The 16,097-nt window shown below is 40.6% G+C and overlaps 2 protein-coding genes across 2 annotated transcripts; one reads left to right on the top strand and one right to left on the bottom strand.

The window, feature by feature from the left end:
• Window positions 1–13: 13 nt before the first annotated feature.
• On the bottom strand, window positions 14–16,028 carry LOC145479222 (synaptotagmin-C-like). Its single transcript, XM_081457522.1, has 5 exons — window positions 11,912–16,028; window positions 4,788–5,317; window positions 3,842–4,325; window positions 2,596–2,746; window positions 14–1,791 (listed from the first exon to the last, which is right to left on the bottom strand). Exons 2-5 carry the CDS (start codon window positions 5,171–5,173, stop codon window positions 1,427–1,429), a joined length of 1,386 nt encoding a protein of 461 aa, XP_081313648.1. The 5' UTR covers window positions 5,174–5,317; window positions 11,912–16,028; the 3' UTR covers window positions 14–1,426.
• Window positions 5,313–11,914, top strand: LOC145479231 (uncharacterized). Its single transcript, XM_081457536.1, has one exon. The coding sequence runs from the start codon at window positions 9,074–9,076 to the stop codon at window positions 10,178–10,180; it is 1,107 nt and encodes a 368-aa protein (XP_081313662.1). The 5' UTR covers window positions 5,313–9,073; the 3' UTR covers window positions 10,181–11,914.
• Window positions 16,029–16,097: the final 69 nt, after the last annotated feature.

The following is a 16,097-nucleotide window of genomic DNA, read 5'->3' as shown; positions in this document are numbered from 1 at the left end:
TTTTGTATTCTTCATGTAATATTATAGCAAAATTTTAAGAGAGTCATAATACAGCAAACTCTTCCCCGGAGCGTGTTCGGTTTTGCTTAAAACGCTGACCATTGAAGCGTTTCTTCTGTATCCTTAAGCTCCAGCCAAACGATCGCAACATTTGAACGCAACATATTGTAACAATGTTGAGCGCAACATATTACTCGCGTTTGGCCGCCCTGTTGCGACGTGTTGCGACGTGTTGCGACATGTTGGGTGTTGAAAAAATTTAACTAGTGCGCATGTCTGGGCGCATCATAGTTGCACGAACCTGGTCAAACGACTACAACATCATGCAACATCCACAAATGTTGTATGAAAAATTTGGCTATTTTCAAAATTTGAGCCAACAACACCCAACATGATAAGTTAATAAAGATGGTGAATTTTAAGCTCGGTAATGAAATGTGAAGGTGAATTAATCAACATGACACGAGCGTGGGACAAAGAAAAATTCTGAGTCCCCGACAGGAATCGAACCCATGACCTTCCGAACACCGGGCGGGCGCTCTATCCACTGAGCTACGAGACCTCATGGAGAGCAAGGTCATTTAACTGAGTTCATATATGATAGGTGTCCTGGTCATGTTGATTAATTCACCTTCACATTTCATTACCGAGCTTAAAATTCACCATCTTTATTAACTTATCACTACTCACGATGGATTCGATAGCGTTGATCCTAGCAGTATGCAGGACACCTATAATATATGAACTCAGTTAAATGACCTTGCTCTCCATGAGGTCTCGTAGCTTAGTGGATAGAGCGCCCGCCCGGTGTTCGGGAGGTCATGGGTTCGATTCCTGTCGGGGACTCAGAATTTTTCTTTGTCCCACGCTAGTGTCATGTTGATTAATTCACCTTCACATTTCATTACCGAGCTTAAAATTCACCATCTTTATTAACTTATCACTACTCACGATGAATTCGATAGCGTTGATCCTAGCAGTATGCAGGACACCTATCATATATGAACTCAGTTAAATGACCTTGTTCTCCATGAGGTCTCGTAGCTCAGTGGATAGAGCGCCCGCCCGGTGTTCGGGAGGTCATGGGTTCGATTCCTGTCGGGGACTCAGAATTTTTCTTTGTCCCACGCTCGTGTCATGTTGATTAATTCACCTTCACAACACCCAACATGTCGCCACACGTCGCAACAGGGTGGTCAAACGCGCGCAACATGCTGTGCCCAACAATGTTGCGACATGTTGTGTTGAAGTGTTGCGATCGTTTGGCCGGGGCTTTAGTCTGATCCCGAAAAAGACACTCTTTCCCAACAAATTTTGTGCAATACAGAGCCCAGTTCTCCGTCTACGGATTTTAGGCTCGATCAAAATTGTATTGAATATAGAGTTGAAAAAGTTCTTCACTAATGACATTTTTGGTTTTTAAAGGTTAACTTGGTGAAAGAGGCTGGGATCTGTCATCTCTTCCTGTCTCCATGAACTTAAAGCCCCGTAGTGTGTGCCACATTGTAACCGGTTTATCGTGTTTGGAAGTCACTATGGACCAGTGCACATCCTCGAGCCCAGTCGACTCCGCGCTGAAGCTGATCTCTCCCACGGAACAACTTTTACCCATGACATTGTAATGGTTGACGGAGATTTTCAGCGTGCAGCTGAGCAGCTTTTCTTCGGGGACACGGAATAGCAAAGCTTCGTTGAAAACCGTGAAGGGCTGTCTGATTTCTTGCAAAGCTGTTTTCCTTTTGCCAAGTTTGTGGTCGTCATGGAAAAGTGTAGCTTTTGTGTATAATTTTTCTGTGCAAATGAAAAGGAGGAGACGCAATTTTAAGTCGATCTCATACGTGACCTATGTGCGCGACTTAATTAGATTGAATAAAAATTTTGTATTCTGCATAGAATCGTGAGTAAAATGACAAACGCGATCTGAATTTTGTCTTGATGTCGAATATATTCAATTAAAAAGTCAGCCTAGAACATTGTTTTCGTGCGTTTGAATCAATCGTAAAGGAACTAGGAGAGCTGGGGAGGAACTAGGAGAGCTACAGCTGTCCGCCCAGTGACCTGGCCTTTGAATGACAGCGAGGCTGGAGGTGACCTTGCTTTGACACAGACCTGGCTGCTTTTGTAAGGTAAATAAAGTTGTTCTTAAGAAAACTGGTTTGCATTTAGATGAGAAAAGCGGAAACAGTTGTATCAGAGGTAGGTCACCTCCAGCCTCGCTTACATTCACAGGCCAGGCAACACGGCACACAGCTGTAAATCATATGTGGCATATTAAAAACATAGTGCTGAGAAGAAGAGACGAGGACATCCTCACTTTGACTGATCTCATCCTTCATAGCCTGCGTAGCAAGCGGTCCCGTACCAAGAGCTTTTCCGCATTTCCTCGCTCCCCCCACCACCCCCTGCTTCGTCATCTTTTTGTTCTCGCTCCAATTATTTACGCGCGGCCAGAATGCGGAAATGGTCTTCGTACGGGAACGCTTGCTACGCAGGCTAAATCCTTCACGGCTTCAAAACGCTTACACTGCAAGCTAATGATAAATAACTCTGGTGTTAAGCAACACTTAAAACCATAAAATATGAGTTATGACTAACCAACTGGAGTCAGAAGGCCTTGCGCCAGGTTAATTCCCTTCATAATAGCAACAGTGAGAGTTTGATCCTTAGAAACATAGCACAGAGATAGCAGCAAATCCCCACATTCAGCATTAACAAGACTGTGCAGCGCCCCAGCCAAAGTGCTATACTGAAAAACACGAAGGAAAACATGGAAATTAAGTTTAATTAAAGATCTTTACAGCCGAGCACCGACTTTCTCTCTTCGTTAAAGCTAGGAAACATTTCTTTTTAATTCTTTGGTCTAAAGTCAAAGCTGAGATTCTCAGTGTTTCGTTGAGCAGGTGTGAATTCCCGTAGACCACCTTTTTGGCCTCTTCTGGTCACAGCTGCTGACAATCTCGTTCCCAGGACCTTTTCCCTGGCCTGGGCCCAGGGAACGAGGTTGAGATCCTGACCGTTCCGGTAGATGCACTTACCGTTATATACGATGAACTTTGCCTTACGACCACCCCATGAACTTAATTCTTATTTGAAGCTCCGTTAATCTAACCACCTCGTGAATTGGACCTTTTGGAGTTTCCAGCCTCTTTATCCTCTCCGTTACAAAATTTACCCGATAATTATATAATAGATATTACAACATAACTAAAGCAAAGCGCGCGCTCTGATTGGTTAATTTAGCGTCTACTATTTGCCCATGGGTGTACGCTGCTGACGTGTGTATTAATGTTTGCAAAGCAAATCTTTTGACAGACATTGTTTCCAACGTAATGGCCGACCTTCTTCTGTCAGAAATGCGAAACTGTCTTCACAGTTGTCTGAAGATGAAACTTTATCGAGTTACTGGTGTGCGGTCGTTTGTCATGAATGAATTTTCGCGCACTTGTTTTCTCTTGTCATGTAAGACTACACGAACATTTTTTTATGATGTAGCTCAATAAAAGGACTTCTGTTGTTCCAATGTCTCAATGTTATGTTATAAAACAAATGGTAAACGCCATAGTGTGCACTAGTGAGTTATGGATGCACTTGGGAGGTTTGCTAAGCACTCAAGAAGCTACAGTCGCACTCGGCTATCGTCTCGTCCGACTCTTACGCTTCTTTCGTGCTTAGCAACCTCCCGCGTGCATCCATAACTCAATAGTGCACGCTATGGCGTTTACCATTTGTTAAATAGTAAATAATAGAAATAGAAATAATATAAATTATACATAGAAATTGCGTTCATTTGAAATGATAAATGTACATGTACCAGCTGTGTTCTCTATACCGTAGTACTTACCGAGCCAGAAGGATCGTCCAGGTAACTCCAGAAAATAGTCTCACCCGAAAAATCACAATAAATGAGTGGTACGTAACACTCCCCTAATACGTGACCGTGAGAGAGACTATCGTAAAAGTACGTAGTTAACAACAAGCTGTGCGAATGAGCCTCTTTGCCAACTTGGATGTTGAAAACAAAAGTCTCGTTATACTGAGGGTTCACCGAGCGCCGATGAATCGCAGTCTGTTTACGGCGTTCACGATTGGGGAGTACACAAATGGTCACGCAAGTATCAATGCTTCCAGAGTAGTCCCGCGGTGGGAAATCTTTTCCGCTGATCAGTGTGACAGACAGATTTCTAGTCTTTTGGTTGCATTTAACGACTAAATTTAGTTGTCCAAGATCCTTGTTCTTTCCTATCCGTATCGTTCTTTCCTGATTCTGGTACAACTCTGGATTCAGATCGCCTATTGATTCTTCTTTGAAATATAGAGACATTAACCTGAAAGGGAGAGAGAGAGGAAGAATCTTACTCCCTTGAATCAAAGTCGTTTGTTCACAGCATGCAGCTGGTGACCGCCAGGCAAGCTAAAATTTTAAACGTTGTTTAATTTGCTTCTCGTCCCGTTTACCCTTACCTATCTCTTGATGAAAGAAGTTTTAATTTGACAAGGGCCAATATTACACAGCAGAAAAAAGGTAAACGAAAAGCAGCATTATTAGACCATATATACACTGAAAAGCACCATAAGCAGTGTATAACGTAACAGGCTTCTGTTAGTATCCAAATATCTATCTAAGGGCTAATGAAAGGGTTTGCCTTCCTATCCTTTCCTTTCCTTTCTTTTCTTTTCTTTTCTTTCCTTTCGTTTTAATTTCCTTTCGTTTCTTTTCCTTTCCTTTCCTAGGTTTTGTTTCCTTTCCTCTTCTCTTTCCTTCCCCTATCCTTAGCTACCTTACTTACGAGAGGCGTCTCTCCTCAGAAGTCTTTCCCGTCCTGCCTTGGGAGAGATCTGGAGGTGGCTGTTGTACCACACAGCTGCGAGAGCTTGGGATACAGAATTGCGGCGACACTGCAACCACGCCTTCCCTCGATTTAAATGACCGAGTTGACTCGGAGCGTTTCACGCCCGTACTGCCTCTCGCCTGTTCACTTCGTTTTGAACGCCTTCTTTTTGAGCGTTTCTTCCAGCGCTCTTTCAAAACTTTGCGGCAAAAATTCCGAAGATATTTACAAAGTGCTCCCAGAACAAGTACACTTGATGTAACGAACAGGAATATCAATCCTCCAGTCAGACCCAAGATAGAGTCTGCGTGACTTGTACGATGTACATCTGGAATTCTGGGCATTTTCTTGTTAGTCACGCAAGCGTGGTAAGAATGTAACACTATACCAGCAAAGCGTGATACTTGATAAGGTCATACTTGGAAATTTTAAACAAAAAATCTTTTACCCAAGAGATCGAACAAAATGACGACCATTGAAGAAACTCACTAAAGATAAAAAGAAACAAAACAAAATAAATGTAAACACAACTTGGAATCAGACAAATTGTGGTGGTCATATTTTACAAGTTATCATTTATCACTCAGGAATGGAGTATTTTATTTTTGACTGCTGGTTGCGCAATTTTAATTTTCTGTGTAAGAAATTAATTATCAACATATGGTTGTGCAAGTTTTTCAAAAACATTTTTTTTTCGATTTGTTCCACATTTCTTTTTGCGTGACTTACTTCATTACACGATATCTTCTGTCGATTTTTCTTTACGTGCCTTTTTTAGGGTAATTATGTAAGTTCAACCCCTCCATCAAAAATATGACGATCCATCCCTAAGGAGAGTCATTGATGGAGTAAATTTTTCAGAGCTTTTAAGGGAAACTACTAAAAAGAGATTACAAAGATTATAAAAAGAAGAAAAAGGGCCAACTATCGACCACCTTGCGGGGAGCAGAGCCTCTTTTATTCCTTTTACTGAACAAAGCATATGTACCGTAAGAAAAGGCTCTGTTTGCAGGGCGACTATCGAATTGTTCAGTGTACAGACGATGTCGAAGAAGGAGCTAGAAGGTGTGACGAAGTCTTAAAGCGGTTTAATTTAAAGTGTTTGGTCAACAGCTGATAAAATCCGAGACAGAGTATAAACATAAATACAACGAAGTTGCTTGCGTTGTGCCCTTCCCTATAAACAAATCAGATTAAGAATTTTTAACTCATTCTTTCGCTTACGTTTTGATATTATTAAGCAGCTACATTGATGTGACTCTGAGATATATTTTCACGGCTTTGCACGGCACTCAAGTCTCACCAAATTGCTTCAATGTGGGTAACAAGTGAAATGAATTAAGCTAAAAGCCGAGAAACAGTTGCCGTCAGTTCAAATTCACCTTCAGTGTACGGCAAGCAAGCAGTAAAATAGAGGTAAAAATGTGCCGGTAAAACAGAGTCACAATGATTGTGGAGAATGATACATGTGAAAAATCAGTGCGCCGGCATAGCTTAACAAACTCCCGCGAACATAACGCGCGCAAATGTTGATACATGGTGACCCAGTGCATGAACAAGACTAAATAACAAAATTCGAAAATTAAACTGAATGGTCCACGAGCTATCGTATTAACAGGAATAACTGAACTAAACAATACTCATTAAATCTTCGTTACATTAACCTTTTTTACCGTATTTCTGTGCCTTGTTTGCTGGACTGAAGAAGTAAGGCCCACTTTTTGGATTTCAAACTGAACATTGCTATGAACGCGATTAATTCGCTTCCATAGAAACAGAACAGATTATCTGGATTGTCGCAGTTGAAACGCGATCTTTAAAATGCCTGGTATGCGAACAGTTTCCCTGGCTACAAAGTGAACCCAGAGGACCTAATATCCTCGATTATCCCTGCTGTTTGTATGGAGAATATCGCGAGTACCGAGATTTGTATTCTTGATGCTCGCACGCCGACTGTTAACATCAGGAGCTGGGCGAGACACTTTCGAGAAAGAAATCACCAGAGTGTTTGGTGGGGAGGGTGGGGAGGGTGGAGGGAAATGTAACGTTAAGTTGTTTCTAGCTTCGTCTGAGGACGACAACCAGTACAATCATACATTACTTAAAAATAATTTTGGTCCAAATTCACAGAGGACCTCTCCTGGGGGCTGAACAAACAAAATAAAAAGCCCTTTTTTTTTTTTAGAACTGACGGCCTCGGGCCATACTCAAGACTTCGGGCAAATTAAAGTTTTTCTCTACGATATTGCTTTCAAAGCAACTTTTGTGTTGAATTAAATTCCGGTTCATTTTAAATCTGGCGTAAGCGTGCGTTTGACATTTCGGCGGCACAAAAAGCAGTACTGTTTCAGCAAAATTGTTTGAGTGTGTTGAATGTTTACATTTTACGTTGTTTTAGTTGTTTTACTATGTAACAAAAAGCTTGAAAAGTTGCCAAAGTTGGAAGGTTCGGAGCGGTCCGTACCCGGGGTTCGGATGGGAAAATCCGGACCGCGCTGGAGCGCGATTAGCCAATCAGATTCAAGGATTTTGGACTCCGAACGGCTGAGAAGCTTGAAAGAAAGATAAAATGGGCACCTAGTAGGTATTATATTAAAAATATACAATTTTCAAGTAAGAAATACCTCTTTTCACCAGAAATACCAAAAGATGAGAGTCATAAAAGTAAGGGAGCACTGAAGAATGTCTGGCAGAGCTGTATACGCTTACATATATGCTACAAAATCTTATCATAACTTCCTGGCTATTTACTGTTCTGCATACTGCAATTTGACGCCGTTCCACTCTTAAAAAATAGTTCATTATCTATAATTATACCGAACTGATTAGGTTTTAGACGAACCAGAAGCCGTTGAGCAGTTGAGAGTGCATTCCTTCCGTTCCGTTGTAAAAAAATAGAGTTTAATAGGAAATTTATTGTATTCTACGATAGGGTTCAGAACAAGAAACGAAATTAACCCGGACTCTTACCAAAACAAAGTGCTACAGAAGTGGGATTGTTCATTGTTCCGTTGCCGGGAAGCAAATAGCGTGGAACCGTTTCTCTCCCACCCTCTACACTTCGTCCTTTTTTTGAGACATTTTTCAGCTTTTGAAGTTACGTGATAACAAACACGATCTCTCCAGGGACTTAAGTTAAGAGTGTTCAAATCTCCAGCAGGCTAATCTAAGCAGCTACTTCAGTGAGGTCCTTGGTGATATATTGTGATCCTCGAGGTATCTATTCGTAAACAGTGCAAATTACAGATAAACACAGTGTTGATCAGTGTTGGACTAGCCTGCAAGGGCCACCTTCGGGCTGAGCAGCACGAAAACTCGACCACACGATTAACAAATCAGTTGGATTATGAGATTAGTTCACAAGTAAAGATTAACTACTGGCTGTCAGCTTTAACACGAACTCTTCGCTTATTTTGCCTTTGCCCTTACAGTCTAGGCTTATTTACGTCCGTCGCCGGATTTGACCGTCGGCTACTGATTACTTCACCCATTCCAAAACTGACAGGCCAAATTTCACGCTCAAGAGTATACAAATATGTCGGCCTGTTTTTTCTGCGTTGTTTAAATCGCATGGATTAAAAATCGCACCTTAATCTGCTGTGATTTTAAAGTTCGAGCCAATTTTATCCGCGAGCACCTTTCAAGTCGGGTCGAAATATAGTAACTCAGCTACAAATTAGCCAAGCGTAATTAAAAGCGATGAACTAGCGCAGATTTTATGAATTTTTTCGGATTTTACCCATTTTACCGTCACAACTTTAAAATCGCATTTTATATGAAGTCCGCCGGTAGTTTATTTGTTCTTACTTTTTTTACCTTTCTTGTGGAGAAACGAGATCCGTTTCAAAAGATAGTAAAAGCTACAACTGTAGTAAAATGAGAGTGTTTTAATATGATATTAGCAAAAGCACTTGATGAAAACTTGATATGGAGGCTGTCAGTATTAACTTCGTGACGTCATGGGATTAACATAATGCGTGCAGGCAAACCACATTGTTCGGCGTCCATTTCTATTTTAAGACCTGTATTAGATTGAAGCGTGTCTCTTGGTAAGTTAGGCCTTTGACTTAGCGCCAATATCAGCAAAGGTCACTGCGATATAGGCACGGGGAGTAAGCTCCGCCGTTCAGACGTTGATTCCCGCACGATCTTCGCTTAACAGCGAGCTGGGAGCTGAAGCTTAAATTTTATTCAAAGCGGTGGCTTAATCCGAGCGATTTTCTTCAATCGGTTCGTTTGAAGCGATGACTTACGCCGGTGAAAGACGAAGTGGTGATTCTCTAGATGTACTCCTTGTCGCCAACAAACGGAAGCCCAACTTTACGGAAGGAGAAAGTCTGTACTTAATCTCTCAGTTTGAGCGCAACTCCGGGGTACTCACTTCAAAGCTGAACGATGCGTCCACTAATAAACAAAAGGTCGAAGTTTGGAAGCGCATATGCAGTGATTACAACAGCAGGAATCCGATCGTTTTACGCACTGCAAACGACCTCAAGAGAAAGTGGAAAAACATGGTTCGTGCAGCAAAAAAGGAGCTGTTGGAATCTACCGCACATTCAGAAAGCGGCGAACAGTCCCTTGCACCAAGAAAACTTTCTCCGGTTAGTCAGAGGATAATAGAAATTTTGCGGATTACTGTGGCAAACTGTGGCTTCTCAGCAGCGTCACCTGGAGATCCTGCGGGGATAAACTTTGACGATGGTATTGCCGACGATCCAACTTTCTTGGAAGAAGGAGGGGAAGAGAATGGCGAAAGGGAAATCAATGGAGAGCGACAAGTCGTGCATGTAGTTGTGAAACCCGAAGTGAAATCCTCGATAGTTTCACCTGCTACAAACACAGAAAATATCGCAGAGGATTCACAGCGGAGTGCGGCTAACATAGAACCCTCTCTATCGGCCCTGAACTCGGCTCAAACGTTGAGCGCGGAAGATCAACAAACGACCCACGAGCAGGTTCCAGGGACTTCCAGCAGTCAGGTACCCAGTTCCCAGGGTAGCAGTAAGACTACAGCATCTGCTGTTCCCAACTTCGAATCTTCCATGTCCGAAATCAGACAAATTCCGCGTGTGATCGCCACCAGTAACACAGGCGGTGGAGGCAGGCATCGTCTCGTGGTACCACAGCACAAAAGGATGCTCTCTTCCCCAATTACCCACGTGCTAAAAAAGAGAAGGTGTTCCGACTATGATTCATTCGGCTCGCCGCACGTGCAAGCTGAAATTGACAAACTCAAAAAGGAGAAGCTAATGCTAGAGAAAGAAAAGCTGGCCTTGGAAAAGGAGAAGTTGGTTATGGAAAAAGAAAAGCTCGCTCTTGAAATACAGTTTCTCAGAGATCAAATGGATTAGAGAAGGATAATACCGTTTGTCAGTGACTGGGCGGAAAGTGCATTTATCCACTGAACAAGGTACCGGTAAAGGTTACTAAATGCTGAAGAGAGAGATAATGTTAATTTCGTCAAAGACTGACATAGACAAAAGCTTTTTTAAGGACTTCAGTTTATTGTTTAGTTTTAGTTCGTTTTGCGGTTTCATCAAGTCCACTTTAATACTTAAAAGAGAACAATGCACTGAATTTGTTGGAATCGTGTTTGATTATTCGTTGCCAAACGTCCACGTTGTTATGTGTATGATTGTACATGAATCTAGTGTATATTTTTTAAGGAAGTCCCGAGCACTCTGCAGTGACTGCAGATAGGGTCATGTCACATTGGTACATCAAGCCAAATAGACTAAATAACGGTTTACATTTGCCGATTTGGTTTCCAAGTACAATTGAACTATTTTGTTATTCATACTAAAAAAATGTCACGTATTTTGTTCTTGGCGCTAAGAGAAAACGATGTGATGACTTCACAACTACATTTAATACAAATTAATACAGAAGAAGTTTAAATTTTGTAACAGAGATAAAAAGTATTTTCTTGGTAAACACTGCAGGCAGCCTTTAGGATATTGCAGTCTGTGTGTAACAGTTGCTAGGTCTACGACTCTACGTTTCTCGTTTTCATGAGCACTTGTCCCTGCGTTTTTAGTGATATATCAAGGCAGCAAAAAGGGGCAATTTTAATCAGTATGATATCATTCGGACCATTTGATAATGACTGAATTTCGAGGCCGCTTTATTGGCCAATTTTACAAGTTTGATCTTAGCTAAGCAATGTGTGCTGAATTACAATAGAATGCAAAGGAAGAGTTATTGTCAGTTGCACCTGAGATATATTGGTGCATTGTGAAAACGTTACTTTAATTTTTCCCTAAACCAATCTTTTCGCGATGATATCCCTAAATCTGAACCCAAATAAGCTGAGAGCGATTTCTTGAGAATGGAGCCCTTGCAGTTAGACCGAGAAATCTACAGTGAGAATCTGTTGTACTGTTTTGTTGTTCTCAGTTTTGTCCAAGCGATAAGCTGAGTCAGTAGCAATACTTTTATTGTTTCATCACGGATCAATGCAAATAAAATTGTGTTAATCTGTATTACGTGTTATGATTCTAGTCGAAGCTTCTGTTTATACTTGGTCTGGCTGATTACCATGCATACAGACTGCTCAGGCGAAATTTTGTTCGCATGTAAAGAATAACCGTAGTAGTATATGTAATATATTTCAATGCAAAATATTTGATTCGGCAACGCCTGTAAATACAGTGCTGTACACCAAAAACAACTGGCGACGGTTGGTTCTACCTCGGTTGGACGAGCGCATTGATTGTTAATCAAAGTAAATGATTATTCCATGGGCCATTAATTTGGGCATTAAGCTTTAGGTAGGTCACTGAAGCGTTTAAAAAAACTCAACGGAAACCCTTAATTTAAAATCTCTGCAGTTCCGTAGCGGTTAAACAACCAACAGGCTCAACGTTCATGCAAACGATGTTTGCACAAAGTTGTAACTGACTGCAAGCGAACTATAGAGCGAAAAATAATTAAACATTGTAATCTGAAGTAAATTAACTTCTTCAAGAAAGCGAAATACATTTGAAAATGGCCTTCAGTATCTTGGGATAAAATCAAGATTCATGTTGTGCAAATGAACTGAGTTCTAAGCACTTGGAAGTTTTGATATGTATTTTAAATACCTTCATAACTCCTGATAAAGACATCATTGAGAGCGTGATGTTCTTCGGGATTGTCGAATTTCTCCTTAAAATGTCGTTGTCATCAAATTGCATACGTTTTCAGTTATCTGTCCTTATTATAAGCTGCAGAGCCAAAAACGGTACTGGCCGACAAATGACTGCCGCTGTCAAATTTTTTAAATTGCATATTGTAATTTTTTTGTCAACGGCGGCGAGTATTTGAGAGTCACGCTTGATCGCTCAGTTGACATAGAGTTCTTTTGTTCACTGGTATTTATGCTTTTAGCAAAAAACTGCAAGCAAATAATAAGCTTGAACAAACGGATCATTAATTGTTCCTCGTGAAACGACCAACTATAAAGCTGCAAGAAACCCGGACTTTACCGCTTGAAATGTCAATGTACGCGAACAATTTAAGTACTTGAAAAGAGCACCTGGAGAATCAGGCTTCAGAGGGTTTGTGGGAAAAAAATTATAATGTAAGTTTGCTAGAAGCGACAAGTCCGGTGGGTTAATGAACATTAGATAAAACTCAAGTGGAAAAAAAATTCACTGTTCATACATTCCCATGTGTCCAAGAAGCTGGACAAGCGGTACAGGAACACAGACAACACCCATAGCTTAGATTTTGCAGTTTGAGCTGATCATTCGATCACGCAAAATCAAGAGTGCTACCGGGGACCGAATTATGGCTCGATTTGGGAATTTTCAAGTTCCTTTATAGAAATGCTGGATGACAACTTCAGAGCTTTAAATTTAAACAGAAATTATCAGATATTTATACATTTTACCTGTGACTAATTCTCTTCGCCGGCTTCGACGTTTCAGGTTGCGAGATAAGTTAAATAGGTCCAAAGGAACCTTTTTATCACTCTTTTAACTTCTATTTGTTCTATTGTGATAAGTACAAAAAGAAAAGAAGCCAATGATCAAGTTGCGTAATCCCGTTGGGCTTCGACTTAAAAAAATCAATTAATGGCACTCACTCCAGCCAATATAATTACCAAATTCAAATCATAAGATAAATCAGCTGATTTTAAGACATTTAAACTTACTGACAAGGGTCTGAAAATATTGTCATGATAAAATTGATATGGTTGCTCACTTCATATTTTCATTGTTGGGCATTTCATTGATTGTTTTTCAATTTCTTTTTAGCGAACCTTTATTAAAGCCCAATGAAAACAATACAAAATATGAAAATTGCAATTTACAACACTTCTGAATAGTAATGAACAGTACAGGCCGGTTAGGTGCCTTTTACTCATTTTAAATACGAACCTAAATAACAAAAAAAAAGCGTCCTCCTTACACACAAAAAAATGCATGGTAGTCTGTTCTGCCTATGAGCTGCGTGAAGGCCTCATGAGTGCGCTCGTCTCTGGATCGAGCGGTCCGCCGGGTTCGAGGCCTGGCCAGATACATTGTGTTGTGTTCTTGGGCAAGACACTTTACTGTCTCAGTGCCTCTCTCCACCCAGGAGTATAAATGGGTACCGGCAAATTTTAAGCTGGCATAATCCTGCGATGGACTAGCGTCCCATTCAGGGGGAGCAGAAACACTCCCAACCCTTTCATGCTACAGAAACCAGCATAAGCTCCGGCCTGGTGGGCCACTTGGCTCGTATGCAGATTTAACAGACTTACCTTTTGCCTTCCTAGGAGTAACAGAATTTCTAAAGCACGCACGAATTCGATTGCATTCTAAACTTCAGGGAGGGGGGCTATTATTTCATCGCCGATAGTTTGACTAAAAAAACACTTCACTTACAACCGAGCTGATTGTGTAATAGGTTGACTATAACATTGCTTTTGTAATTGACTTTGTTCAACCGATATTACAGCGGGAAAGTACGGGAGATAGAGAACTAATGCCGGACTGTCACAAGTTTTAAAATGAACAAAGAAATGCGTTTTGTTTGATATCAGAGGCTGAATAGTCATTCAGAGATTCACATTGCAAGTATCTGAAAAGTCACAGTTTTTGTATCTAGAAAATAGATGAAAAACCATTAGACCAGGTGATGTAGCAGAGATTAGCACAGATGAATAATAATACGCCGCCCTGACCCGAAACGAGTGGAACACATTTAACATCAAGATGGTATTTACAATAAGTAAATAATACATAAAGAGTTCATAAATTTGAATCTGGTACCATTTTCTTCTTTCTCCTCTTCTCCTTCTTCTTCTTCTGATATCCACTAGCTATTTTCTCATTTGCCTTCTTGCAGGTTTGACGAATTAGCTGTCTGCAATGTGGTAGTTTTCTACTTTTAATTGCCACTGGTCGAGCACTTTACCACATTTCAGCGCGCTTTTGCATGTTAGGTGTTCCCTCAGTGAGCCCAGTGAGTTCACCATAAAGTAAGGTACACAAGAGATACATAATTTCACAGAGTTTCTGATGAGCTGAACTAAGATCAGTAATCGATATATTGGTCTCGCTTGTTTTCAGTTTTAAATTTTCAAATAATAGTATTCTCTAATGTATTTCTTTAGTCTGTTAATTTGATGTATCCCGCCAAAACAGTGACATCACTAATGCTATCTTCCCTATCTTCCCAACAAAGCCATTTCTTCAGTAATTTCTTTTGACCTTGTATCTTCACTTTACTGACAAAAAATAGTTTAGACTCACACTTAGGACTTTGCAAAAAAAATTATTTGGCATCAAATTCCCAGCACGTACTGTAATCTACGCCATGTCCGCCCTACTTTTAAAATGGGGCGAGGGTCACTATAAACTATTTTGCTGAGTACACGCGAGGCGCACGTGAAAATTCGTTGTAGGGGACGACTACATAACAAACGATAACAGGGGCAAAGTGTATTTTCAAGAGATAAGTTGAGGAAACCAATAGGTTATCTAAGCGGTCAGACTCAATCGGACACGTACGGTGAAACACGATTAGATAGACCTCGCACGTCCCACTCTTGTTTACATGTAAGCTCGTATTGACTTCTTACAAAGAGAACGAAAACGAATATAAAAAGGTAGTCAAGTCGTACAGCCGCCAGAAAGATGAGTGCTGAGAAGTGGCTTTGAACTGCGCCTGTTCAAACTGGGGAGCACTGCCAACGATGCGCCGGGTCTGCCCACAGAAACATTAGACGACACGTTTTACCGACTGTGTTGTTGCAAAAACAGACAAAAAAAACCGTTAAACCGTAAAGCCTAACATAGAAAGCCAAAGCACTTCACACTGTTGATCATATTTCATATTAACCCCGATTTAGCAAATCAGCGAAACTAAACGAATACACCTTTATCTGTGACATCATAATGGAATTACTTAGTTACCGCCCCTATGGCGTCTCCATTCCCTGCCTAAGTTAACAAAAGGCTATTCTTAGAGGAGGGCAACAAAGAAGCTGCCAATTCAGCTGCTTTGTCCACCCCTTCGGACAATTCAATCAACACTTGTTATTTGCTCTTTAATAATTACTACAGAAACTAGAGCACAACTAGGAGCTAGACAACTGATATTAGTATTTCAATAGTCTGTGAAACTAACCAGAAGCTTGTGAGGTTATACACTGAATTGATCAACAGGTGTACACTGTACTATACCATCAAATAATTAGCTCAGACCAGTATTGTAAGTCTTCTTCATTCATTATCTCTCAGTGATAAATCATTTCACTCCCAAATAAACATACATAAAACAATTGAATTATGCTGTAGTATATCAAATTTAAATAAGTTCCCAAGGAATGTATAACACAGTAAACCAACGAGCAGTTTCAAATACTTTCAACCCCTAAAGCCAACAGGTAGTTTTTCCCCAGAATTTCAATACAAACTGGAAGCTCATGAAGACCAACTTGTTTAGTTCTTTGTATGCAATGCGATCCTATGATCTAAACTTTCAGAAATATTATCAAAATCTCCCAGCTAGTATGGAAAGTATGGAGGTTGGTTATGAGAATCAGAATGTTGCCACAGAGGTTTAAGAAACAAACATTGTTTTACTAACACCTAACAAAAATACATCTTTGCTGTTACCATCAAGCATACGTTAGCAGTCATATGTAGAAACTGACAAAGCTTTGCTACCTTTGGTATGCCCTGCAGTATAAAGATATCACCAACCACATTTTTCTTAATCTGGCATGTATTGCTAATCAGGAATGGGGGTTCTCATATCTTTTTGTATGCCAACCAAGTTTTAAGAGCTCAGGAG

Source organism: Orbicella franksi, chromosome 2 (assembly GCF_964199315.1).
Source record: "Orbicella franksi chromosome 2, jaOrbFran1.1, whole genome shotgun sequence".
In the NCBI taxonomy this organism is placed as follows: domain Eukaryota; kingdom Metazoa; phylum Cnidaria; class Anthozoa; order Scleractinia; family Merulinidae; genus Orbicella; species Orbicella franksi.
This window is presented reverse-complemented; position numbering and strand designations above follow the sequence as displayed.